At 34.7% G+C, this 26,511-nt stretch overlaps 4 protein-coding genes and 2 non-coding genes across 8 annotated transcripts; 4 read left to right on the top strand and 2 right to left on the bottom strand.

Moving 5' to 3' along the window:
• The first annotated feature begins 810 nt into the window (after window positions 1-810).
• On the top strand, window positions 811-5,092 carry LOC133671022 (NAC domain-containing protein 86-like). 2 transcript variants are annotated; one of them, XM_062091638.1, is made up of 7 exons: window positions 811-952; window positions 1,128-1,422; window positions 2,491-2,768; window positions 2,888-3,217; window positions 3,404-3,868; window positions 3,962-4,040; window positions 4,145-5,092. In XM_062091638.1, exons 2-7 carry the CDS (start codon window positions 1,269-1,271, stop codon window positions 4,870-4,872), a joined length of 2,034 nt encoding a protein of 677 aa, XP_061947622.1. In that variant the 5' UTR covers window positions 811-952; window positions 1,128-1,268; the 3' UTR covers window positions 4,873-5,092. The 2 variants fall into 2 exon arrangements, with proteins under 2 accessions (XP_061947622.1, XP_061947623.1); XM_062091639.1 differs by having other exon boundaries at window positions 825-946.
• Window positions 5,093-7,247: 2,155 nt separating this feature from the next.
• Window positions 7,248-11,915, top strand: LOC133671309 (uncharacterized). Of its 2 annotated transcripts, XM_062092027.1 has the most exons (12): window positions 7,249-7,327; window positions 7,478-7,661; window positions 9,264-9,366; window positions 9,510-9,523; window positions 9,875-10,093; window positions 10,298-10,369; window positions 10,468-10,557; window positions 10,874-10,912; window positions 10,988-11,092; window positions 11,201-11,366; window positions 11,472-11,581; window positions 11,669-11,915. In XM_062092027.1, exons 3-12 carry the CDS (start codon window positions 9,276-9,278, stop codon window positions 11,750-11,752), a joined length of 990 nt encoding a protein of 329 aa, XP_061948011.1. In that variant the 5' UTR covers window positions 7,249-7,327; window positions 7,478-7,661; window positions 9,264-9,275; the 3' UTR covers window positions 11,753-11,915. The 2 variants fall into 2 exon arrangements, with proteins under 2 accessions (XP_061948010.1, XP_061948011.1); XM_062092026.1 differs by having other exon boundaries at window positions 7,248-7,661.
• A 190-nt stretch (window positions 11,916-12,105) lies between these two features.
• Window positions 12,106-16,043, bottom strand: LOC133671310 (ALA-interacting subunit 3-like). Its single transcript, XM_062092029.1, has 8 exons — window positions 15,835-16,043; window positions 15,287-15,345; window positions 15,105-15,179; window positions 14,874-14,990; window positions 14,678-14,748; window positions 13,021-13,321; window positions 12,566-12,855; window positions 12,106-12,439 (listed from the first exon to the last, which is right to left on the bottom strand). Exons 1-8 carry the CDS (start codon window positions 15,920-15,922, stop codon window positions 12,379-12,381), a joined length of 1,062 nt encoding a protein of 353 aa, XP_061948013.1. The 5' UTR covers window positions 15,923-16,043; the 3' UTR covers window positions 12,106-12,378.
• A 1,295-nt stretch (window positions 16,044-17,338) lies between these two features.
• On the bottom strand, window positions 17,339-21,649 carry LOC133670605 (sucrose synthase 5-like). Its single transcript, XM_062091135.1, has 14 exons — window positions 21,341-21,649; window positions 20,787-20,941; window positions 20,510-20,702; window positions 20,311-20,429; window positions 20,021-20,237; window positions 19,837-19,932; window positions 19,583-19,756; window positions 19,197-19,480; window positions 18,832-19,056; window positions 18,177-18,743; window positions 17,953-18,091; window positions 17,753-17,832; window positions 17,601-17,630; window positions 17,339-17,520 (listed from the first exon to the last, which is right to left on the bottom strand). The coding sequence occupies exons 1-14, from the start codon at window positions 21,563-21,565 to the stop codon at window positions 17,505-17,507; spliced, it is 2,520 nt and encodes an 839-aa protein (XP_061947119.1). The 5' UTR covers window positions 21,566-21,649; the 3' UTR covers window positions 17,339-17,504.
• A 3,781-nt stretch (window positions 21,650-25,430) lies between these two features.
• Window positions 25,431-25,523, top strand: LOC133672214 (small nucleolar RNA Z103). The gene has a single exon (XR_009834804.1). It is a non-coding gene; the product is annotated as a small nucleolar RNA Z103 (small nucleolar RNA).
• A 102-nt stretch (window positions 25,524-25,625) lies between these two features.
• On the top strand, window positions 25,626-25,716 carry LOC133672215 (small nucleolar RNA Z103). Its single transcript, XR_009834805.1, has one exon. It is a non-coding gene; the product is annotated as a small nucleolar RNA Z103 (small nucleolar RNA).
• Window positions 25,717-26,511: the final 795 nt, after the last annotated feature.

The raw sequence follows: 26,511 nt of genomic DNA, 5'->3' as shown, positions 1-26,511 counted from the left end.
ATTAACAATAGCCTAATTTATTTGCTAGAGCATTGGTTTAATTGGTTGCTAGTCTTTTAAAAATAAATACCAATCGATTTAATTACAAGTAAATGTAAGTTTGCCACAAATTAATTAATACTCTTCCTTCCTTACAGATCAGAGTTGGTCCGAAAAGGGAACGTGGATGAACAAGTTGCATGTCTACTTATATATGAATCCACCTCGTCAAGATCAGTGTCTTAAATCTCCATTGAAAGAGTAATATCTTCTTCGTTTATTTGTGTTGTGGGTTTGATCTTGTACAACAATCTGAATGGAGAAAGACAGAAAGAGGAGAAACCCCACCATGCATGTCCCTTTTCACAAGGGAGATTACATCACAAACTTTAACACAACTTTTGGGCGACAAGAATTGATTCTAACAATTTACGAAGCACATTGGATCATGAAGAAGTTTAAAGAGGTAATACAGCATGGCATTTTACGAGGACCTAACAAGGAAATTAATAAGCATGTGAAACCCCAGACAACATTTTCAGTTACGAAATGTAGCCGAAATTCGATTGGGACAGTTTTTCGTTAAGGTATAACAGTAGATACTTAATCCAACATGAAACGGGTGGCAATGCATCAAACTATAGGTATACTGTCATGTGGAGTTGAGATTCCAAGAAAGGACAGGGACGAAGCATGGGATAATTGGAGAGATTGAGAGAGTAGAATTAGCTTGAATTGAAAGATAACAAGAATCATTTGATAGGAAAAAACAATTGAAAAGGGTTTGGTGTGACAAAACAGCACCTCCTTTTGCTTTTTCTTCTCCTCTTTTTGTTCTTATATCAAAACCCCATCCAGCTCCCTCATTTTCGCTCTCCCTCCAGCTTGTGGTGATCTTAATTAGCTCTCTAGCTAGATAGCTAGCCATCTTCTCTTGCTTGCCTTTAATTAGGTCTTCTTCTGCCTAGTTAAGGTCACATCACCCTGCCTCCCATGTGTGTCTTGATCATGCACAATACTTTAGAGTACATGATCATGACATCTAAATTAACGATCCTCGATTTTTCTTCCATTGCATGTTCAATTGTTTACTTAAGAGTAGATATCAAGACTAACTCTGTGTCTTACATTTGATTGCTTGCGTGCAGAGACTTGCTGTACAGTTGTTGATTATATTTCCAACAAGGGCTGGTCTCATTTTTTGAGAAGGAGACTAGTAGTATTTTTCACATCCATATAGATATTTCTTAATCAAGGTCAGAAGAAGTTTTAAAGGAAATCAAAGAGAGATGGCTCCTGTTTTGCCTCCCGGTTTTCGTTTCCACCCTACCGACGAAGAACTTGTTGCTTACTACCTCAAAAGAAAGATCAATGGACACAAGATTGAATTAGAGATCATCCCTGAAGTTGATCTCTACAAGTGTGAGCCATGGGATTTACCAGGTATTATATCCTCCCCTCTCCATCTCATCACTCGTTTTCTTGCATCACACTTCCATATAATTTGAGTCCTCAAAAACACACACATACAAAAAAAAACCCTAGCTCCCTCATTAGCTAGGTTGCTTCTTCATGAATTTGAGAGTTTCAAAGAATGATCCATTAATTACATGAACCAAATAAAGATTGAGTGAACAGAAGGGTAAAGAATATTGAGAGAAAAGAAAATATATAAACAGTAGTTTTTTTTTATCTCTTTCTTTGTATGGTAACCTTGGCACATATATATGAGTACTGTTGTAACTCTTTATTGTCTTTGATTGCTACTAGGGCAGACCATTATGAAAACATCCTAGTTTAATTTTCAGGCTTTCTTGAACTTACCTAATTCCATGTCGGAAAAAAAAACCCAGTAATTTGGATAGTATGAGAATCAAGGTTGTTGATCTTTCATCCATCAAAACATACTGATTTTTTCATGCAAGGAAAAGATATAGTGAGTGCAAGAAGCTAGCCCAAATACCTTTTCCAAAGGAAGAGACAGGGAATGAGTTCAAACACTTTTTAGGGATGCTTCTTCTTCTTTTTGTATGTTTATAAATCCATTGATCATGCTTTATTGGTAAAAGTATTTTATTAACATAAAATATACACGAAACAAATATATATTTTTAGTAGGAAAAGGAAGTGTACTTGGGACTATAAGCCATATGGTCCCTCCATCTTTAGGGTTCGTATTGTGAACAGGAAGCTGTTTAATTTACCAAAAGATTTCCAAGTCAAAAAGCTCTTGAAGAAAGGAACATAATGCATTGGCAAGAGATATTTCTAAGTTTCCAAGCATGTAATGCTTTGTTTGCATTACTTTAAAGGAATATTTCCTAGTTTTCTACCATTATCGCATCTAGATGCTTATATCAATAAAAAGAAAATGTGTTTTAACATGTGTGTAAGTAGAACATGTTTAAATAGTATATTCAACATGCTTAATCCTTCGGTAATTATTGTTCACTTGACATAATTTCCATCTAAATGTGATGAATTTAACTTGAGTATTGAAACAAATCGTAGGAAAATCATTGTTACCTAGCAAAGATCTAGAGTGGTACTTCTTTAGTCCTCGAGACCGCAAGTATCCGAATGGATCAAGGACTAATCGAGCTACTAAAGCTGGGTACTGGAAGGCCACAGGTAAGGATAGAAAAGTGAACTCCCAAATGCGTGCTGTAGGCATGAAGAAAACCCTAGTTTACTACAGAGGTAGAGCCCCCCATGGAGCTCGAACAGGTTGGGTTATGCACGAATATCGCCTGGACGAACGCGAATGCGAAACTAATTCCGGCTTGCAGGTGCACCTCATCTCCTCATCACCCTTCTCTTCATTTTTTTTTTATTTTTTTATATTTAAATGGAATGAAAATCGGAATATGATTTGATTGGTGAACTTCTCCTATTATAACTTATGCAGGATGCATATGCGCTTTGTCGTGTGTCGAAAAAGACGACAACCATCCCAAAGATTGGAGAGCATTATGTGTCTACTTCATACAGAATGCCTTGTGAATATTCTTCTAGCGTTGAGCTATATTCTGATCATGGAAGATCCGAAGAATTTGAGAGCTCAAATTATCCTATGCATAAAAATGTAGATACTTGTTCAACCAGCTATCGTGCCATTGGATCCCCTCTTGACATCAGTGAATCAAGGAATGGAAAATGGGCACCATCCATGGATGGATTTGGCATGTCACCTTCACAGTTTCCAAGTCATTCAACAATTCCTTACCCACCATCAAAGGTAAGAAATTATTCAATGTGATTTTCATAGACATAAACTAGCAAAATTGGCAGATGGACCATGGTGAAAAAATGTTAAAATGTGCTGCAAAGATTTAATCTTTTTTCCCTTTAGAGTAGTTTAAAAGAAATCAAAATTTTCTCTCTTATCTTGCTGTGTTTACGTGCATTTCATTGGTTTTGGCAGGTTAATATGGCACTAGAATGTGCAAGGTTGCAACATAGATTCACATTGCCTCCATTGGAAGTGGAGGATTTCCCTCAAGTTGGACTTGCGGACATAAAAGTGATGCAACAACCTTTCATGCCAGAAAGCACAAGCACCCATCAGACTGATCATATTTTGCAAGAAATTCGTTCAGTAGCTCATGCATCCCAAGAATTGATAAATCAGTCTAGTTTCCAAGACACATGGGGTGGAAACTACGCCACTACCGATCATGATTTCACTTTCATGGATGGGAAGAATGTTCAACATAATATGTTGAGTGACATGATGATGAACTCTATTAGATGTGCAGGAAAATATTGGATTGACCCCAATACAAGCAGCAGGTCTATAGAGATTAGTAACCTAGATGAAACTTTCAAGACAGAGAGGATGGTAGAAAACTTGAGATGGGTTGGAATTTCAAACAATGACCAGGAGAAGGTATGTAATTTTTTATCTTTGCACAAAATTAGCTTAGCATTTTCACTCCTAGCTAAAGAAATATGACTCAGTCCTTCTCTCCATCTTGGACAGAGTTTTATGGAGGAAACCAAGATTGTGCCAATAGAAAATATTTCAAGTTTCAGAAGTAGGGAAGAGCATGAAGTCCAAGGTAATTTTCCCATGCCCTTAATCCAATCATTGCTCTACTTAATTTTTAGTTTTTGTCCTTATAATCTTACTGATCTTTTTTTTTATAACTTTCTTTACTTGCAGGAGAAAATGAACATGCTGATGACTGCATGGGATTCAATGATAGTGAGGATTTTTCACTTGGATTCATCAATGATGAGCCTAATGATGATACCTTCATAGATGAGAGTAATGTGGATGATTTGACTAGTTCAATACCGAGCTTTGAGGTTGTGGAGGATATCAAAGTTAATCATGGTCTTTTCGTTTCAACTCGCCAAGCAACTGAGACATTTTTCCACCAATTAGTCCCTTCAGAGACTGTTAAGATCTACCTGAATCCAGCGGTGGTGACCAGTAACTTCTCCATAGAGAAAGCAGACAGTACAAAAAGTTATGGCAAAGAAACAACAATCAGTACTGCAAAGGAAAACTTCGTTGGAAGCAAATCATCAGTTCAATATCCTTGGAGGAACTTAGCTAGAAATGTTGTTTGTTTGATTGTCATTATCTTGATACATTGTTCCTACCTAGGAGAAAATGTGGAAAATGGGAAATTAATGGATGGCTTCATGGGAAGTGGACGTGTAGGAGATGAAGGTTGTTGCCCTAGCAAAAATATCAAGCCAATGATGAAGCCTGCAGGAAAACTACTCAAGTGGGATGACAATAAGAAGGAAAAAGATTTGCTGGTTACCATAAGAGGTGGTGGAGAGAGTAAATTTGGTGTGTTTCTGAAGAAGCTAGGGCTATTTCTAACCATTTCTTTTGCTCTTTGTACCATATTGGTAAACCATTCCATGGCCCCTTGACTTGATTCCTGATCTTATTTTACCATCTAACAGTTGTTGATTTGGGTAAGGCATTAAATTTTGCCTTCTCTAATGGTGGAGTCTAATGTATTCTATATAATACATAAATATATACACATATACCTTTGTATTCTATAATCTATACTTAAACTTATAGCTAGTGATTGAACAATTGTAACTGAATTTAGATTAATGGAAAATTTCTAATCTTTTCTGTCAAGTTTGATCTTATGTATGTCATCTCTATAGTTACTTTTGGTTAATGCTCCAAAAACGTAGATAAATTTGTCTTTCAAGAATGAATCTCTATATTTTCAAACTTTCAAAACATGAGATATAAAATGACATCTATTCTTTTTCTTTATTGTTTCAATTTTTTTCTGTCTTGAAACTGTAAGCACCAGCAAACAATGTTGCAGCTAATTCTTAGCTTATACTTCTGCAATATTCCTCTTTATGTCAAATTTGGCCTGTAATATGAAATTTGGATGCACTCATTTCACTTTCTTATGCGACTGGAATCTTTAGGACTATCAAACATTAAGGACAAAAGAAATTAAAAGTAAAAAAATGTTAAATCTGCAGAGACTGTTTCTTCAATTGACAGGAAAAAAAAGACTCATCTCATTGTTTAATTTGTTCAAGAAAATGAGAACTTTGTCGCTGGATCAGTGCAATGGAAAATCAAGATACATAAATGAAACACTTCTACACTGCCCTTGGTGATCACATCGATGGAGCATTCAAAACCAATAAATTAACCTGTCCCGTGTATGAAGCACATGACAAAGTCATCTTGACAAGACACAAGAAGTCAGAGAGAGAAAAAAGAGAGGAGAGGTTCATGCTTGTGAATGAGTGGGAGCGAACTGTGTACGGAGCCAGATAATATTCTAACAATATAACCCTTTTTTAAGAGAGATCATGGTAGTTCCACCTCCCCTGAATTTTGCTTTCTTTTTTATAAATTATACACATACAAAAAGAAAAGAAATGTAACCTGTGAGCATACAGTTGGATTGAACCATAAAAATGTTAAAGTATTAATATCCATAGCCATCTGTTTTTCATATTATTATACTTGGTCCAACTCGGCAAATTTATCCGATAATCTACCGATATTTAAAAAATTAATCTGATCAAGCTTGGATGAGATTAGATTGAGTTAATTTCAATTATTATTTTAAAATATTATCAAAAACAAAGTTGTTTCAGCTTCTTAACTTTTTTGTCCGAGACAACAGGATTAACTTATCAATATTTAATAGATTTACTCGACCAATCTATACCCAAGTCTTGAATAGAAAAAACTAAGAAAGCAAGTAGTAATGTCACATTCCTGTATGCGGGGCTGGAGGCCTTCGACTATAATTAATCTATTTGATCCTTCCCATTTATGGCACCATAGCTAGCTATGGTGACCTTAGCTCATTTCAGCATCAATTATTCAATCTTACATGCCATGAGAGACCCCAACAAGCTTTGAATTTGAGTGTTAAGTGGTGGTGAACCGTAGATGGTGTTTTTCTTTTCTTTTGGGATCGGAGATGCAAGTGGTGGTGGACAGCACATGGGAAGGGAACGGATCATGTCAAGATAGAAAGAGCCCACAAGTTACAAAGCAGAAGGCTTGAAAACAAGATGACAAATAGCCAAATAAGGCGAAATGGGTTCACGGGGTGACCGACTGTTTGTATATCTAATTAATAAAGAATAATCTATTCTTTTGTCCCTAGGCTTTAAACATTACTATAACTCAGTCCTTCATGTTTGAAAATATATAATCTGGTCCCTTCACTCCTTTCTATTGTCCTCTTGTTAAACCTTATGTTGGTTTTTTATTAACCCTGTATATATAGTTATAAAATTTGACTCAATCTGATTAGTCAACCCAATAATTCGATGATTTAGAGCTTGATTAAAGCTAGGTTTCATGCCAAATCAATTTATTATATTAAAATCATATTATTTTAGCATTTTTTTTAATAAAAAAATCTTGAAGCTACATCATTAATTTCAAGTGTATTTTGAAATTAAAAACTAGGTCACCTTTCAATTCAAGTTTCTAACTAGATCAGAAACCGAGAAATCGAGATAATAATTACATGAAAAAAAATGTATCTACCATTTGTAAATTTAGACCATTTGAGGAAAAACCAACATAGTGACAGTTTATAGAAAAAACAATTCAACACGTGTTTTAAAAAAGATGGCTGTCAACAAGAGTCGAGGAACTGGCTTATAGGTTTTCAAACATGAAGGACTAAGTTATAACTTCATTCAAAAACCAAGGACTAATAATTCACTGCTAGCAAGTAGCAAATCCACTCAACCGCACAAGCCAATAATTTACCTCCTATGTTCAACTCTACTGTCTCCCCCACAACCATTAGCCCCGTGCCATTCCAAAAGCTGCAAAACTTCTCTCTCACACAGACACAGACACCTAGGTCTGGTACATAGCCCACAATACATTATTTTTCTAAAAGCTAATATACTACGAGCTAGAGCTCAACTGTTGTAGATAGAAACAGGGTTTTGTTTCTTCTTCACTGATCAATCACATCATGTTGTCTTCTTCTTCGTCTTCTTCTTCTTCTTTCAGGGTCCAAATTATCTCTGCGTTGTTCCTTTGTGGATATCTTCAAGGTGCAAATGCAGCAAGCTCCACAGTCAGTGTAAGGAACATATCAAAGACAGAGGATGCTGTGAACTTCCATATATATTATGGACAGACCTTCAAAGTCATCAAGAATGTTGTTGATGGCAAGAGCTACCTTCTCATTCAGGTAAATATATAATTAACGTGTAATCATATTTTTTCTGTTCCTCCATTAGTAACTACGTAAAATTCCAAGCTGCTTTTGTTGGTAAGATATATTGCTGAAGCAGCTCTTGCCACAAGTTCTTCTTAGGATTCAAATATTGGTAAAATGTTCTTTGAGTTTTTCAAATTATGTAAGGTAGGATATGCAGGGGAAAGAAAGATTAAGAACTTGTAAATTTACAGGAAGGCATAAATTCTTGTGTATAACTTAGATAATTTAAGGGGTATATTCTTGATATTGCAATGTTATGTCTTGGTAAGTATTGATTTATCCATTTGAAAAATAAAATGTTATATGAATATTCATATGATCATGATCATGGTTGTTAAACTTGTCCGGGTCTAACCCTAAAAAATTATTGATTTTTAAGAGAAATTCTTTTTTTTTCCACAAAATAACATGATTTTTTTTAAAAAAATTAGATTAATATACTTAATTTATGAATTAGCACAGGTAATCTGTTTATAAACATTCAAAAGGATGTTTAATTAATGGGGTAATAGCAATCCTAATTCTTAGAGCAAGTATTATGAGCTAGTTATCCCATTTCTGGTGAGTGATTCATAGGTAGGTTAATTAAACCCTAATCAAATAGTACTTTCAGATTGGTTATTGCAAAATAAAATATTGGTTAGTAGCTAATTTAATTAATTAATTTAGCTAGTATGAATACCAAACAGGGACTTTAGTGTGGACCTAATTAATAAGATATAACCCTAGATTAGCTAGTTAGGTTCAAATTAAGCCTTTTTTTTTTCTTCAGGTCCACTAAAAGGCTGCTGCAACTAACCCTCCAAAAGGACAAGACCCCCTAGGCCTCACTGAAATAAAACATGCAATAAAATAAAATAAAATATGTGCCCTAAAAATTTAATTATAGTAAAACTATATTTATGTTCTTATTTTTGGAGTCACATGGCTCCTCCACCCTTTTTTTCCAAGTGAAAAAAGCACATTTAATCATTTTTAGTAATATATAACTAGCATTTGATTATTATTTTAGTATAGAAAAAAAAGAAGACAAATAAAATAAGTAGGACATGTTCCATACCCTTTTTGTTTTAAAAAAACAAAAATTCATTTTATAGATGTCTTGAAGACCATTTATTTTTATGTCCCAGTGTTTGTTCATCCTCCTAAACACATTTTGGTTATATATATATATATTCTTGTTTTATAATATTAATTAAACACAATCATTTTAATAATAAAAATTTGTTTAAAAGTGTGATAGAAATTGAGTTTTAAAATGTTTTTAGTTCAGAAATATATTAAAATAATATTTTTTAAAAAATTATTTTTAATATTAATACATTAAAACAATTCAAAAATATTAAACTAAATTAAATTTTAAGCAAATAATATTTTATTCATACTGCGAAACACCTTTTAAATTCTGCCCGTAAACAATTACATGTCATTTGATTTTATTAAGCTTTTAGCTTGTTATTGATCAAAAAATAAAAACAAGAATATTTTAGCCTATAATAAAAAAAAATATAGTAGATGATGATATGGTTTCATGCAAATCCCTAATCCCTTACTTTCAATTGCAATTAACAGAATAATTCAAGGATGGCAACAAGAACAAAATATTGCACCCCAAGGATCGAATCATTTGTCATCCCTTTGTCAAATTATTCAGCTGATACCTACTCCTTTCCAGGTACATTCTGTTATATATTTAAAAGCAAAAGCTAGAACAGCAAGAAAAGTGAAGAAATATACTTGGTATATTTTTTTCATTTTTTATGCTATATATTCAGCTCATTTCTCTTCTCATGCAACTTCTTTTTTCCTGGTTTACAGTGTCCTTCTTGGAGGTGAGGATCATTGGCTTCTGTAAGTTGTAATTATCTCATGTTCTTGATTAGGAGTTCCATAACAAGAGCTGGATATATATATATATATATATATATATATATATATATATATATATATCAAGTTGTGTTTCGTCGGTGTCCATGACAGGAGACATAAACGTGTTTGATTGAAGGGATAGAGATAAAGATATAAAATAAATGTATCTCTGTCTTCATTATTTTTTTTTTTTTTTTTTTGTCGAAATAATAATTAAGCACTGTTTTATTGAGTGTCCGGCCAAAAATCTAGCGGAAAATTGGCAATAATTTTGTGTTTTTTATTTTGCTATTTTTTTTTTAATCTTTCAACAGCTGCTAGGCTTACTAGGGAGTATGAAGGGCATTACATCAGATTCCATGGCTTCTGAATGTGCATTAAAGTTGTACGAAACAGGAGAAATAGAGATGATGAACAGGAGTGAGCCTCAACAATTCTCAGAATTTGGTGCTCATTTTATCAGTGTAACAGACCAACCACAAGCATGCAATTTTGCCAACTTTGTTCCTTTAGTAGAGGATTACCCTCTCCAGGTAATAAATGCATAATGCCTCTTCTGAGAAATGTTTCATTTATACAAGTAAATTTCATTCAAGCCATTCCAAATTTTGAACCAAAGACTCACACATTATAATTCTCAAATTCAATTACTGCGGAAATTTTTTCGGTATTGAATGCTTATCAAGGCAAAGTTTGTATCGAAACTGCTGATCTAATACTTGTACTATACACGGCAGAGAGCAGAGTGGATAAAGTTCTTGGGAGTTTTTGTAAACCTTGAGACAAGAGCCAACAAAGTATATGATGCAGTGAGTATGGCAGACCACCATTATTTTATTGATGGGAGAAAAGTATTATTGCTTCTTTTATATTTGATTTGATGAGTAAATTTTTTTTCCCTCTGCAGATAAAAGAGAATTACTTGTGCCTGACTAAGGTTGCAGCAAGCAAAAATGGTTCCTTTAAACCCATTGTAGCTTGGATGCAGTATGATAGTGTTAGTATAGCGCAAGACCTGAACATGCATTTCTTTTTGTATTTTTGAGTCAATTGTGGAGGTTGTGTTTGGTAATTGTTTTATATATAAAAGACAGGATAAAAAGGAACAAAAACGTACTTGATTTGAGAGATGAAAACATGAATCTTTCTTGATCAATTTTAGAGTACTTTGTTTTCATTTCAAAACACAAGAAGGTACAAGAAGACACGCCCTTTATCTCTATTTTTTCAAGACAATAACCAAATACTATTTCAAGGTTTCTTCGGTTATGATTGACTTGACCCTAATGAAATTGTTTTCTCTTGTTTTTCAGGGCATATGGTCTTTTACAAAGGAAACAAGCAAGTTGAAGGTAACAGAGAACACAAAAATAATTCACCATTTCATGCTTTTTAATGTGGATGAGATGTATTAAATTTGAAAACAGTATGTGGAGGATGCAGGTGGAGAAAATATTGACAACTCTATCAATAAGATCACTTACAACACCTCAAATCCTGATGACTCTGAAGAATTACATGCAATTCTGTGTGTAAGTTCTTCTTCTTGCTAAAAATTATATTTTCTGCTGGTTTCTAGTACTTATCAAGTCTTTCTAATTTGTCTCTAACAAGTTTTCCAAATCTTCATTTTCTTGTAGACTGTGGATGTAGTGATTGATGAAACATATACTCTTGACCCTGCCGGCTACAATCAGTCAAGTTTCCTTCAAAACATTGGTGTTGATGACAATTCTTGTTTTGCTTTTATAGCAAATCAAAGCTTGTGGAGATATGATAAAAGAGTCCAAAACTTGACCACTCTTGGTAAGATTTAGTACTACATTTTTACTTCTTCCTGTACTGTATATGTGTTTTGACTGCCCCATCTGAGCCATCTGTTGCCCACCTTGATGAATTATCAATATGAAGACTGGAATGATGGAGCAGTGTCCCAACCTCAATTGGTTTTGGCAGATCTCATTGAAGTTTTGTTCCCTGATGGAAATTATTCAACAACATACTTTAGGAACATTGCAAAGGTAATATACTTCTTTCACTATGAAACATACAAAAGCTGCACAAGAGTTTTATAATTCTGTATCAACAATTTTACTCTCGACATGCAGGGAGAAGGGGTTGTAAGCATTGATGCCAATATGTGTGAAAGAGATATCTCCACTCCCTTGGAGCCCACGATACTTTCTTGCTGATGCCTAATGCCCACAACAGCACGCAAGACATTGATTCACTCTTTCACAATATTTGTAACAAGCATTAAATGCTACTGATAATCTTTTTATAGCTCAGCAAATAATGTTATTTAACTTGATGATTATTATGAAAGCAGAAGAAAGGTGTGGGAAAGAGCTTAAACAGTGTTTGGCACTGCGTATTTTTTAAAAAAAAAAATTATTTTTATTTTTACTTTAAATTAATATATTTTTTATGCTTTTAAATTATTTTAATATACTAATTTCAAAAATAATTTTTAAAAAATAAAAAAATATTATCTTAATATATTTTAGAATAAAAAACAACTAACACCACACTCCTACACACCCTCTTAATCTACTATATAAAATGGATTTATCAAACCAGTGTCTCATCTCAATGTCAAAAGACCAAGCAAAAGGACAAAATGCAACAACGAAAATCAGCCTAACATATAATAATTTAACAGCGTTATGTTGTTGCATTTATCAGAAAACGAGGCTCTAGATTCCTGCATGGAACTGTTAATTTGAGGCGAGGGAAATGAAACCGGTGCAGGAGAATGGCAAGGAAGTGTTTCGATGAACTTGTGAATGGACAGAACATGGTTTAACCGTTTAAGGTTTTAATTCGTTGGTCCTGATGGATTCCTGTTCCAAGATAAGTAGGATGGATCACCAAGGGGCCTGCATAAAGCACATAAACCACATCTCAAACACTCAGGATGAATATTTCCATCAAAGCTAGAAATATTTACTGTTGTTGGCACAGAAAAAATCGAGCAATTAATAGGATTTTAGAACCATTCTCACCTTGGCTTGAACACATATACAAATACAAAGCATACTGCCAAGAACAAGCACAAGCCTCCAATAGCAATATAAGCTCTGCCCAGGAAACTATTTTTTCCACCTATCCAACTCGTGGTTGAAAGAACCAGCTTCTTTTTGCCTCCAAAACTGTAAGTGTTATAATTATTCTCAATGGTAACCGTAATTGTAGTGTTAGCTTGAAGGTCCTTCTCTATCTTTCCATAAAGTTTTCTGAAGTTTGGCAGCGCTGCAGTACGCATCCATACAATAAGATCTACTTGTTCACTCAACTGTTTCAAGAAAAACCAGCAACTAGATCGATTTAGAAAGGGGAGAAGGAAAAGAATTACTTATGGAATGAAAAAAAAAAGAAGGAAGGGGAAAACCAAGTATAATTTAATTGACAAACTATACAAAAAGACTCCAACATGCAGGAAGAAGAGGGAGATACTTACAGGTATGCTTGGATTGAGTTTTCCACCTCCAATCAAGCTTCCACTCTGGAAATTTTTAGGATAGACATCGGAACCAAATTTATGCTCCTGGTCACTTTTCCAAGCGATGTTCTTTTTGCTGATATCTAAAACCTCTTTTTTTACCGAAAACCTGTATGTATCATTGAACAAACTCCATGCAACAAGGCCACAAGGAACAATTGGTTGCCCATTTGATGTGACAGCTTCCGGTTTGCAGGTTTCTGTGACACCTTCACTGGCCTTGCTTCGTAACTGTTTATCACTTCGACTTTTTACATATCTGTCAGCAAAATTTTCACATTTCAAATTGCAGAAGCATGTCAAAAGAACCCTAGCACAAGAAGATTCCTAAGCAGTACATTAATTACATGTGAAAAGCAAATTCAACTGTGAGAAGGTTTCCACAATTAATGCAAAAATATCAGTAACCTGAAAATTTTCTTCAGGAAAAAAATTCATATCAAAGCAAAGTCAGAAAACCCAATATGTTTCAAAATTTCCAAGTGAAACTTTAATTCAAACTCCTACGAGTTGCATATTACCAAATATGGAAATGGGACTATGGGCATAGATCAACAGAACAATCCAGACTCTCAAATGAAAAGAAGCAACCATTATAATGGTACAACTACTTTTTTATCGTAAAATGGTCTACTTATGTACAAGTACAACATCACTTGAAATGCAACCCATATAAACATAGTTTAATTGCAACTCCAACTTTTACCTTGATGATTTTTCCACTTTCCTTGCCATTCTGACGAATACAAATTCTGGGTTCTGGGATTTGTCTAAAAGAAATTTTCTGAGGTGATTTACCATATAGCAAATTTCTAGCACCAAATTGAGGACTGAGATCTACCTTTTATAGAGAATAGCGAATGAAGGATCAAGCAGAAAAAAATATAATCAAAGAGTGGTCTGTATTACTGGCAGACCATATCAACTACTGAGCTAAATTCAAATTTCAAAATCCATAAACAGCACAAGTGTGATTTGCAGGGAAATTCTTTGTGCATTCCATGTGCCAGCCTAGAAACAGACGAAAAATGGAAAAAGCATTTGGTTAGCAACCTTAGTTATGCTTTTGTACTTTTATTATCTTTTCTAAGTTGAGCAATCAATGGAACACTTTTGCTCTTACAAACTCCCAGTTTCATCATCCGACGTGACAATCCGCACTTTTAACGGTTTTGTATTTTTTGTTCTTTTCATAACTCAAGCCTAGATAGCAGCACCAAATGTTAATAGAACATGCCAAATGGAGAAAATTAAAGACCACAACAGGTAGCTGCTCTTCAATGAAAAGCCTTGGTGATATCATGAATGACAATAGTCTATATAGATACATATTTATGATCACAATGAAGTCAATTTTCTAAAGGTGTTAAAAGCATGTACCACATTTGAAGGTCTTAAAGGTCCAAATCAGACAAAAAATTAATTCAACATATATGCAATTAGCAGTTGTAACATCATATTTTCTGAGAATCACAATTTGCTAAGAAAAAAGAGGAAAATAACATTTAAAAATATAATCCCTTAATTGAATAAGAAAAGTTATTGCCAAACATATACCTCACACCTTATAAGGATACACAAAAACCACACAGCAGTAAATATTTCTTCTACTCACCGACGGTGGTTCTGGTAAAAGTTATCAAGCTCGTAATAGATGAAAACAGGACTTTTCATGTGCTTTGGAACCTGAAATAATCTTCAGTCAAGGCATCTTTGAAAAACAATGCAGCTTAGATTAAAAGAAGACAGACACAAATAAAAGAAAGAAGCCAAATTTCTTTAAGCACATCAAGTAAGGAAATTGGACTAACATTAATGGTCATTGTACAAGTCTTGTTAATTTCGCTGGTTTGGATATAATGTAGGCTGTTATTTCTATAATCAGGGGGAATACAATCTTTGTCATATCGCTCCACAATTTCCACCACCTACATGATGCCAGATGGGAAGGAAAAAAAAAAAAAAAAAAGAGCTTCAAGTTAGAGCCATCTACAAAACAAGGCAATTAGCAACATAGTCAAACAAGATTAAAATAGACTTACATGTTCTGATGCATACAAGGAAGCAAGGCCTATAGGGATAAACACAACTCCAACAACAATGAATGATGTAATGACCTGAAAACATTAAAAATAACAGTCCAAGTAATTAAAAAAACAAAGAATAGTACTACACTGAAGCAGAAGTCAAACAGAAATCAGTCGTGAAATATTCTAAACCATACCCATCCCGGCGTTAAAATAGGTTTACAAGCAGGAAGCTCTTGCTGTGTGAATCTAGAATCTGCATCCACCAAGGCCAAACAAACACGTGCTCAGAAAATTCTCCACTCATAAAACTCATTGAATAAAACAACACAATTCAGCCCATAAATTGATATTCAAAATCCAGCACCCCAGATTAAAATTAAAACACCAGCATTTCAACAGGTGAAAACATCAAATTTACCAGATTAAAAAGGCAATGCAGGTAATTATATATGTAAAGGACGAAAATTTTAACAAAAACCATTTGTTATTTACCAAAAAAAAAAACTATTTCCCAGATTTGCCACCAAAAACACAATCATAACCTCCCTAAAGCAATCACCTTAAAATAAACAAACAAAAACCCATTTCAAGAAAATAAAAAAGATTCAGACTTTCCCAAACACCAACAAGATTTACATAAATGGTAGTGATAATTCAAACCAAGTCAATAGAGAAACCAAAAAAATCATAAATTGGAACACATCGAATTATAAAAAAGAAAAGAAAGATGGGTTTCACATACAGTTGGGTTTCTTGTTCTTTTTGGCAGAAACAGCAGCAGGAGAAGCATCCTTGCCTCCACCGCCGGAGCTTGTGGCTTCCCCTATCATGGTTTTGTGTTTTTTTAATCTCACCAAACAAAGCCTCAACGTAAAAATAAAATATCAGTTAATATATTGATTGATATTTTTGACAAAGTGACAGCAAAAGGACATCTTGATATATTTTTTCTTTTTCTTTCTATTTCTCCCCCAATATTTTATGATTAATTATTTTAATTTTTAGCTATTTTTTAAGGTTATTTTAGTTATCTCTTTGCTTTTTATTGGTGAAAAAAAAACAAAATAGAAAAAAAAATCCATCCTCAAAAGGTAAAAAAGAAAGAAAAAGAAAAGGAATAATCCTCTTCTTTCACCAAAAGAAAAGAGTTAGGTGACATGAGTAGAACCACGGTTGGATGACTTTTGGATTTTTGTTGAGTGGGCCAATTGACAGAATATTCAGACTTAGATCCAATCATGAGCCCAAGCCCAAGACCAAGCCCATCAGATGTATTACAATTCATGGAATTCTGTTGAAAATATTGATGCCCAACTCCACCACATACTGGTTTGAATCTAATTTTGAATTCACATGCGTTATTGATTTTTTTAGTGATTTTTTTAATAATTTTAATACATTAATTTCTAAAATTTAAAAAATTTAAAAAATTATTTTAATATATTTTCAAACAAAAAATATGTTTAAAAATCAACTATTTGCAGCATGTGGAAAGACCTCTGCTATCATTTGGTCCCAAAGCTTCCATGAAGCTGAGAGCATTTCCAATCAATGCTTGCAAGGTATTTGGTGATTGAATTACAGTTCTCCTGAATCTGATAACATTCAGAATTAGTCTTCTTTTTTTTAAAATGCAAACCCTTTTCTGCTTCCTGTTTCCTTGTTGCAGGAATTAAGATTATGTTCTCATTTGATTAGTGAATTTGGCTCTGAAAGCTCCACAATGACAACTGATGGTGCTTTTAGCTCAACATGGCTAAACAGTCTGTCAAAATCAATGGATTCACCATTGTTGTCCCATGAGAATGGATCCCGAAACAGTAAGTGTTGATAGATTTAGCTAGCCTGGAAGTAAGCTATCTTGTTTTTTCAAGATGGTGGAAAACTTCTGTAAGATGTTATTGTTAAACTTGGTTCTCTACACCTCTCCTAAATGAAGAGAGAAAAGGGGGCAAAACACAGCCTGTAAGCTTGTTGCACAAGCATGCTCAACGATGAAATGGAAATATTAGACAGGGGACTTGCACATGGTGGACTCTGATTATCCTTTATGAAGGGCCATTGAATTTCTTGACACTGACTTGGTCAATCTTGCAGCGTTCTTTTATTTCCCCTGACATTGATGAACGTGGACATACTTTATCATTTGAATGTATATCCGTAGGTATAGCTTTCGACGAGTAGGTAAACTTCTTGTTTCTGTTAAAGCAATATTATTAATCAATTGAAAACTATCTCACACTGAATTTATTAGTTGTACACATTCCCATTTATTTATTTTCTTTTCAGTGATAGACTGAAGTTGAATTGTGAAAGTAGAGGATTGAACAGAACGAAAAAACATAACAGTTAACAACAATATCAGGTGGCACAGGATGCCTGCTATGCTGATCCATGCTTCCTTATTACAGCTTAAGCTCCGAAAAACCTGAAAGTAGGAAAAAGATGATATGAGTTCCTTTATTGCAGGATCCAAAGAAATTAGCTATTCGGGTTTGTAGTTCATACTTCTGCCATCGCGACTGAGTTCGTTTCATGCTGCATGAGTCAAAATATGCAAGTTAGCTTGCATAAAATGTTAGAAAAGTGAAAAACTTATTTTGTATAATAAAAAAACTATTCAGAAAATAATTGTACTTGTAGAGAATCAACTTCCCTACCTTGCACTGGACTGTGTTCTGGCTGTTGGCTCTGAGACTGGTGTTTGAGCTTCTTCAGTTGGGATAGGCACGCTCTGTACCTGGAAGTTTCACGTGAGGAACAAGTGAAAATTTTCAATAGTTATTATTACTGATTGTAAAGCTGTAAGCAGAGACTAGAGAGTGCTCTCCATGGTGGCATGTAAGTAGAGAGCGCATACCAGTTCCCTGAATTTCAGATTAAAGAACAACTGCATGTATCTCTGCTTTGCTAGTTTCTGCTCCTTGTTGAGCTGCCTCCAGAAACTATACATGTTACCCATGTTCAACAATTTGTTTGCATAGATCTTCCATGTATAGCTACAAAACAAAGTGAATGAGGTTTCGGTTAGTAAACATGAGCGCGCAAGAACACGAGGATGTTATCTGCGACAAGGGTAGTTACCATTCATTTATCCGTTTCAACCCCTCCACTGAATACTTATTCCAGTGTCCGGGATCCACCTTGCACTTCTCAAAGAAATCAGCGATAATGTTGCTCGACTCATCTCCATTTTTTGGATCAATATGAAATCCTGAGATCCCATCGACGATGATTTCAGACGGGCCTCCTTGATTGGTTGCGAAGGTGGGCAATCCGCAGTTCATAGCCTCGATGACGGTGAGTCCAAATGCTTCATAGAGAGCAGGCTGCACGAAAGCTCCCTTTGTATCAGCGATACAACGGTACAGTTCTCCATTGCGCTTCCTATCGGTCTGAGCTGCTATCCATCTGATCTGACCCTTGAGTTGGTACTTCTCTATCAATTCATGCATCTTCTTTATTTCAGCCATTTCTTCTCTGTCTTTAGATTTGTTTGGATCAAAGAATCCACCAACTATAACAAGATTAACTAAACCTCTGAGTCTCTTGTTCTTCCCGTACCACTCGGTTAGTCCAGTAAGGTTCTTCACCGTATCGAGCCTTGCCATTGAGAAGATAATAGGCTTCTTCTTGTCCTCTAGATATCCGCTGTTATTTAAATAAGTTCATATAAGATGCTGGGTAGTTTTAATTGCTCTCAATGACAATCTAAAGTAAATGATTTCTGAGTACTTACATGTGTTCGTCATTGACCACTTTGCTATACAACAATTCTTCAATGTCAGGATTAAACTGCGTGAATCGACTCTGTTTCTCTGTGTGTGGGAAATAGACAGATTGGTCAGCCCCGGGTGCAGCAATGTTAAACTTTGGATCGAAGACATTGACACCGGAAACAACTCTACAGAGCCCTGGCAATGTGAATGCAGCATGGCTCTCATACTGTCCAGTTCTATGTTTGCTGCAATAATGTAACATAGGGTCTCAATACATTTTTATAGGATAGTTTTGCTCTGATATTTAGCGGAAGAAATTTGGAATCACTTGACAAACTATGGTTTAATACAGAATCATTCAGAGAAGTGTAGACAATTTTCTAACCTTCCTGCAATCTCTTGATATGTACTTGCTATGATGAAATCTGTCGCATTCATTGCAACTATATCAGCCATAAACTGGCATGGGAAGTGATACTTAGATTCTAATTCCTTCCATTTGACATCAGAATTTTCGTACTTTGTCTTCTCCAAAGCATGTGCAATAGTTGCCTGAGTTATCCCAAGTTTACCAGCCATGAGAGTTGCTGCTAAATTCCCATCAGTGTAGTTTCCGATGATGAGATCTGGCTTTCCTTCCATGAGGTCTAAGATCTTGGTCGTAACTTCCTGATATAAAAACAGACAAGTACATTCAGTAATAACAGGGGAACCCCCAGAACATAAATGAAGAAAGATTTAAAATGAATCATCAGACGGTTCAAAATATGCCTGGGTAAAGTTCTCGATATAGGGATAGACATCGAAACGTGAAACCCACTGGCGGAGGACCCTATTTTCTACCCTAAATGGCACCCTGAGGATGTTTGAATACTTGGTGCCATCAATTGCTTCGAATTCCAGGTTGCACGTTGTTCCCCGAGCATCAGGAATGAGTCGCGTGGCCTGTTTAGGCAAGAACATGATTAGACAGACTCCTGCAACCCTGATTGGATTAGTCACTCCTTGAGGGCTGGTGAACTTACCACAACAATTTGAGGTTTCACATTTAGGCCTTGTTGCTTAATCCTAAGAAGCAATTCCTCTTCCAAGGCTTTCACTTGATCTAGAATGTAGACCACCTGTTTAGAGTATTTGCACAGGTTTGTGATCAAGAATATCAAGTACCAGTAAACTTGTTTTGCTGCAATAGGGAATTGAAATTCATACCTGTCCGCCTGTATCTGGCAAACCGAGGACATCTGCTTGACCGAAGTAGCCATGAGGAGAGAAAATGACAACATTAAATACTGTTGGCAGCCTGCTAAGAAATTTCTCCATGTTCATTGGATCCGGTGCTTGGAGTACTTCTGAGAGACATCTCATTGTCTCCTTCACTCTTTCTGCAGTATCACCCCACCCCTTCTCGAAGCCCCATTCTTTGAAGCTGTGAAACGAAGAACATCAATTTCCAGGGTCTACATTGTGAAATTTCAGTGTCTGATGGCAAAAATATTCACCTTATCTCAAAATTCTGATATGGGGTGTCCTTGGCAAGTCCTGAGAGGTAGACTTCAGCAATTATCAATGCCATCTGCAGCTTTCCGACGGTGCCAAGGGTCTCATTTATCATAAGTTTCTGCAAATTCAGAGGCATTAGAAAATCAAATATTCATGCATTGCAATCCTGAATAGAAAATGAAATTGTTTCTCTCGTACTTCTCCTTGACGATTCAGAGATAGCAAGTAATCCACCAGAGGCTGAGCATTCTCCAGGCGGCCGCTTAGCTTTGAAGTTACAAACTTTGAAACAAAACCAAGCCCATTTCCAATGGAAGAACTTAAGGTCATGTGAGGCACAGAGAAATCAAATGCACCGAAATCAACTTCCAAAGCATTAGCATCCTTTGCCCTGCAATGACAACAGGTTTTTTAATAGAAATCTACAAGGAAAACCTGGTGTGATACTGACTAGACAGAAGAGTGCATAGCATACCAGTTCTCATCATATATCATTTCTTTGAATTTCAAGTAGTCTGTAACAGTGATGCCCTCTACTGAAAGATTAGCAGAGTTCACCTTCACGTATTCCCAAAATCCGGGGCTTGGTCTAATGGAAAAAGCTACATATGGTGGATTAACAACTGCTTCCTGCAAATTACATGTGATTTCTCTTAGAAAATAAAATTTATGAAGCTGCTGTATAGAGATGAGACTCCAACTCGAGCCCTCACTTTTATTTTACTAGAGTACCAATGAGCTACACGCTACACATAAGTTGAGACAATATAGGAGGATGGATACTGAAACATAAAATAAATTTGTTTTTGAAATAGTTTTAAAGTAAATTTTTATCATTTCAAAACAAGAACATGGAAACATGTCTTCGTTGTCTCTATCTTTTTTTTTATTATTTCTAAACAATAAACAAACTCTACATAAGAATAACATTGTACTAATTTCTTAATTTCAAGGGTAAAAAATGAAACCCATGAAAGTTAAAGGATGAAGTTGTCTCTTACCAAGAAGAAAGGACCAGAGAATACAAACCTGAATGGAAAACCAAATGTCCCCTAGTAAACCTTCCAAGACCCTAGTTCTTTCAACCTGATCATCAATAACATTCTCCATCTCATCAAGTAATTGTTGAAGCTTCATTGTTCTCCTTCCCTTCTCAATGTACTTGGCAAAACATTTCTTCATGTGATACCTGCTTTGTTTCAAGGCTTCTGGCATGTTGTCAGCTATGGAGTCTGACCTCTTCAAGGTTGCCATTTTGTAACAACACTTATTTTTTGTAGCAACACGAAGTTTTGAAGGAAAGAAAATGATCACGAAAGGCTTTTTGATCAACTCCTCTTTAAGACAACCAATTTATAGAGCAATGGTAGGTGCATGAAAATGGGTTGCTTCGGTTGTAATCAAATGGTTGGCTTTGAGACTTACTCTTTTTTTTTTTTTTAACGAAATAGGTCGATGGAGGATAGGTGATAGAAGAGGAAAAGGAACATTCTTAGTAAAGAAAAAAAGAAGGAAAAGAAAGGAATTTTAAGAGTTACATAGAGATTCTTGGTTATAAAAGAGACTAATCAAAGCAATCCTCAATATTCTTTTCTTTTCGAGTTCCTAAGATAGGAACAGGGAAGAATTCATAGAAAAAGAAAGAAGAGAAGGAAGGAAGGAAAGGTAGCCAAGGTCTTTCTTTGTTTTTGTTTTTAATTTTAATATTTAAAAGATTACAGGTCAATTAAAGTTTTTAGTTTATACTTGGTTAATATCTTGGATGAGAAAAAAAAAACATGTAAAAAATACATAAAGAATTAGAAAAAGGAATAATGGATGCATCAGACACAAGTCTTATCATTTGCCAATTGCAATTAACACGTGATAATTTATTGGGACATAATGTTGGAAAACAATGGGGTTTGGTCTGTTTTTTTTTTTTTTTTTTGGTGGGGATTTTGCTATAAATTAAGCAAAAGCAATGGTAACTGAGAGAAAAATAAAATAAAATGAAAAAGTTTGGTTTTAGCAAGCATATTGGTTAATTTTTCCCTTTTTCTTCTGCTTTTGTTATTGATAAGAAAAGTATATTAATTCTTAAAAAAAAAAAGGAGAGATAAACATATGAATTTTGATTATGGATTATGGATGAAGCATTATCACCATTAAAGAGCTAGATCAAAATGACTGGGCTGTGAGAAACATGGAAGGGTAAAAAATAAAAATAAAAATGAATTGAAAAAGATAAGGTGTTTCTGCCGCATAGAATGCCTCTTGTTTCTGGACCTATCTTCTCTTCTTCCTTGTAGTATTGTTCCTCTTTCTTCCAGTCCAATTCCTCCTGGAAAACTCCCTCTGGTTGCTGACTTATGGGTGCTGGAATAACCAATCCATATAGATTATTATTTTTGGAAAACTTGGAAATATATTTTTGGAAGATACATCCACCAATTCTGACCCAATGCAGCAGTAAAGAGAATCAGAGGTAGATTGCAAACATCAAATGGGTAATCCCTGTAGATTATAAAAATCTGGACTTCAACTTATCATCGTTGATTCTGCAAATTATAACTAGTGTATCATCTCATCTATATAGATCATGAAAAGTAGAACAAGGCAACCATATTGCAGCATTTTTCCCATGTAGAATCGCATAAAGGCTTACATCATGAACTTTCAATGTAACTACTGTGGAGTGAACCTCGTCATATTCCGAAATCCAAAAAGCCAACCACTCTAATCTTCATGTCTGCAGAGATCATTGGATTACTTTCTGCAGGTTGATATCAGTGAAAGGATGTAAGCTATCTTTGGCCAGTCCTCTCCTCTCTCTTCCTTATTCCTCCTCTTCAGATATGGACACCCCCTTATTCTCAACTCTGAGCATACTGGGATTCTGTACTTGTTCTGGCAGAGACATCGATTTAGGACAGTCCCAAATCAACAACGGTAAAAGGGAGGTGAGATGTCCAATCTCATTTGGTAGAGAACGTAAGGCCCTGCAATCCAGAATAATAAGATATTGGAGAGAAGTGAGATATTGGATGCTCTTCGGCAACGAAATCAGCTCTGGACATGCTTCCAGATACAATTTCTCAAGTGATGTCAGGTATTGCACTCCTCAGGTAGAGATGCAGATTTATTAGAATACTGAAAGGTGCAAGTTCCGAAGAGAAGATAGGTTGTCTAACATCTGATACGACTGGGACTGCAGATTTTCAAAACCATGTGAGTGCTCAAGGAGTGCAAGGTTTTGCAACCAGTCATCATTAAGAAGCATCGAATCCGGAATCATTTTAATTTCAAGGAAGGTAGGAGAAGTGTAATTCCTAGCTGACCTCAATAATGTAGCACTGCCTTCCATGATTTTCAATGTGCTGATGGAGTTCATAATTGGTGGCATTTCGACTATATAGAGCAATTCGACTTCGCCGAGAAGCCGAGGAAAACCGTCTTCAGTAACTGGTGCCCATTGCTCTAAGCTCTTCAGGGAATCAAGATGCAGACTTTCCAAGGATGTGAAAGGATTTTCCTCATGATCTCTATACACAAAATTGCCAATATTGCACTTCGCACCAGACATTCCATCCAAAGAAAGATGCTAAAGGAACTCTAGTTTCGATCCCAAATGGTGGAAGTTGTTCAGAATTGCCGCCACACCATTCCATTCCAGCAAGATCTCCATTAGATTTCGTTGCATCAAGTGCATGTTCATCATCCAATTTGGAAATTTTGAACCTCCATATCCAACTATCGTCAACTTCTTCGGGTTTGAATGGGGTTGAAGCCCGTCAGGATCTTCTCAATATTTTTCTGGATAACACTGCTTTTGGCACTCTTTGCATCTGCAACATTGCCAATACTTGCTATGCTCAATTCGTCGCCAAGATCATTCAACTTCTCCAGCTCCCGCGCATGATGGACGGAAATACATTACTTGAAGTATAAAGTTTTTTTTTCTTTTCTCATCGTTAAATTATACTCAAATTTAATTTAAATATCTAAATTATTGTGTTAAATACAAGGATTAAGATACATTACTGGAGATAATCAATTATTTTTATTAATCACAATGAATATTTTTGCTAGGTAATAAATTAATTTAAATTAAAATTTTTTTACAGGATAATATCTAGATTTTATGTCAATAATAATAAAATACTCATATCCATTATTTATCTATGTAATACTTATTTATGCATTTAACTATCTGGATTTACAAATTAAAAATTTACTTTAAAATTAAACAAAATTCTAATAAACAAATTCTCCTCCCCCAAAGATTCATTCGTTTCCATGGTTATAAAATCTAATGCGACCACAAATATTTTTTTTAAAAAAAAAACTAACTCAATTCATTTGATAAGTGAGTTTCTAATCTAGTTAACTTGATTTAAATTTAATTTAGTAATTTAAAAAAAATAGAATAATATTATTTGATTTTTAAAATATTAAAATGAATCAATTAATTTGATAAGTGAGTTTGTAATCTAGTTAACCTCATCAGAATTCAATTTAATATATTTTAAAAAAATTAAAATAATATTATTTTATTTTTAAAAAAATTAATCAACTTGAATTTATTTATCCAACACATCCAAGATTCAAGTCTTAAACAGGTCGAATAACTTCTCCTTGGGCCATTCTTCTTTGGTGTGATAAGAGGCCACACGGCCCAAATTCTACTCTGTCAGTACACATGGCAAAAGCCCACTTGCTCTAGGGTTTTAGCAACCGCAGCAAACCCTCCCTTCCTTCGTCTTTATAAACCACTCTTTCCTGATCTCAATTATCATTGCGCTCTCGTCTACCCCATACCACTCTCTGCAGCACCCATAATTTATTCAACTTCTCTCGCCCTTGTGGGTTTTTGAATTTCTTTACCTTTCATTAACTATCAAGAAATCTAATTTTTCCTTGCGTCATATACTGATTACCAGCGTTTTTTATAGAGTAAACGTTGTGTATGAGCTGACGCCATATCTAATTTTCCGTTTCTGCAAAATCCCAATTAGGAGTTGATTAGATCCTTACACCACACTCTCTGTTTGATGCAGATTTGGATATATTTTTGTGTCTTTGTTAGATCTTTATTTTGTTCTTTTGTGGAAGGGGTTTTTTTAAAATGAAGGCGAAGATGGAGGTGATGATTATTTCCCCAGATGATCGAAGCTGAACAAACTGAGCGATTTTTCTCTTTCGAGAGATCCAAGCCAGATTTCTGATCCATCTTCAACTTGATTTTATAAAATATTTTTTGAAAATTTTATTTTTTATGTTAAATTATTGCGATTTGTAGGATTAATTAATGATAAATAATGGGATTGAAGGGATGGAGATGATGATTATTTCCCCAAATGATCGAAGCTGAATAAACTGAGCGATTTTTCTCTTTTGAGAACCAAGCCAGGATTCTGATCCATCTTAAATTTCCTGATTTATATTTTTCAAAGTTTCTGGACTTTGAAAAGTTCATTACTTTTCTTACTATTGTTTTTCTTTTGGATAAGAAAATTCAACGCTTTCTCAGCATCTACCAACAAAAATTCCCTTTTTTTTTCAATTCCGCAGCAATTATTTTCCTGTTGTTTGAAGCTGAATTTGAGAAATATAGCCATGGATTGTTAGATTGAAATAAAATCAAAAATGAATGATAGAGTTCAAATTGAATGTAGGCTAGGTAAAAATAATTCAGACAAGAATAATGAAAGCTGTGATGGAGGAGAAATGGATTGCCTTTGTAAACAAATTCTTTGAATGATCCTCCGAAATCTCCTTGTGATAGCTACATAGAAGATGAATGATAGAGCTCTTTATGCTCTTTCTGTCATCCAAATTCTTTGATCCAAAACCAAATTACACGTTATTCAATTGGTATTTGACCTGAGAGATTTGATAATCTGGCATGTTTTAAGTGTTCAGGAAATTAGATATGGTGATGGTATTTTTGTGCTAAGCAAGCTACAGCAAAAGAAGTATAAACCTTTCGACATAATAGGAATATCAAGGAATAAATTTGCTAAGATATTTAATATATCTGATATTTATCCTTTCAAGTCGAGTTTTTATAAAATTTTAGTTATCGTCCCTATTTGTCAATGCCACTGAGTCAATTTCCATTGGATAAGGAATTCGACGAGGAGTCCATAAAGGTTCAGTATTGAATATATGCAATATGCAAAAAGGACCTGATAAGGAACAAAATCTTTTGTTGTTTG

The sequence above is a fragment of the Populus nigra genome, chromosome 13, assembly GCF_951802175.1.
Source record: "Populus nigra chromosome 13, ddPopNigr1.1, whole genome shotgun sequence".
NCBI classification, from domain to species: domain Eukaryota; kingdom Viridiplantae; phylum Streptophyta; class Magnoliopsida; order Malpighiales; family Salicaceae; genus Populus; species Populus nigra.
This window is presented reverse-complemented; position numbering and strand designations above follow the sequence as displayed.

Excerpts from the sequence above, each read along its gene's own strand:
- LOC133671022 (XM_062091638.1), top strand. The coding sequence starts at position 1,269 with ATGGCTCCTGTTTTGCCTCCCGGTTTTCGTTTCCACCCTACCGACGAA. Across the intron at positions 1,423-2,490 it reads TGAGCCATGGGATTTACCAG|GAAAATCATTGTTACCTAGC; the intron begins GTATTATATCCT and ends AACAAATCGTAG. Across the intron at positions 3,218-3,403 it reads TTCCTTACCCACCATCAAAG|GTTAATATGGCACTAGAATG; the intron begins GTAAGAAATTAT and ends TGGTTTTGGCAG.
- LOC133671309 (XM_062092026.1), top strand. The coding sequence starts at position 7,440 with ATGTTGTCTTCTTCTTCGTCTTCTTCTTCTTCTTTCAGGGTCCAAATT. Across the intron at positions 10,913-10,987 it reads AGGAAACAAGCAAGTTGAAG|TATGTGGAGGATGCAGGTGG; the intron begins GTAACAGAGAAC and ends ATTTGAAAACAG. Across the intron at positions 11,582-11,668 it reads ACTTTAGGAACATTGCAAAG|GGAGAAGGGGTTGTAAGCAT; the intron begins GTAATATACTTC and ends CTCGACATGCAG.
- LOC133671310 (XM_062092029.1), bottom strand. The coding sequence starts at position 15,922 with ATGATAGGGGAAGCCACAAGCTCCGGCGGTGGAGGCAAGGATGCTTCT. Across the intron at positions 15,346-15,834 it reads AAAGAACAAGAAACCCAACT|ATTCTAGATTCACACAGCAA; the intron begins GTATGTGAAACC and ends TGGTGGATGCAG. Across the intron at positions 12,856-13,020 it reads AACTCAATCCAAGCATACCT|TTGAGTGAACAAGTAGATCT; the intron begins GTAAGTATCTCC and ends TTCTTGAAACAG.
- LOC133670605 (XM_062091135.1), bottom strand. The coding sequence starts at position 21,565 with ATGGCAACCTTGAAGAGGTCAGACTCCATAGCTGACAACATGCCAGAA. Across the intron at positions 20,942-21,340 it reads ACATTTGGTTTTCCATTCAG|GAAGCAGTTGTTAATCCACC; the intron begins GTTTGTATTCTC and ends TGTAATTTGCAG. Across the intron at positions 19,057-19,196 it reads TATCAAGAGATTGCAGGAAG|CAAACATAGAACTGGACAGT; the intron begins GTTAGAAAATTG and ends ACATTATTGCAG.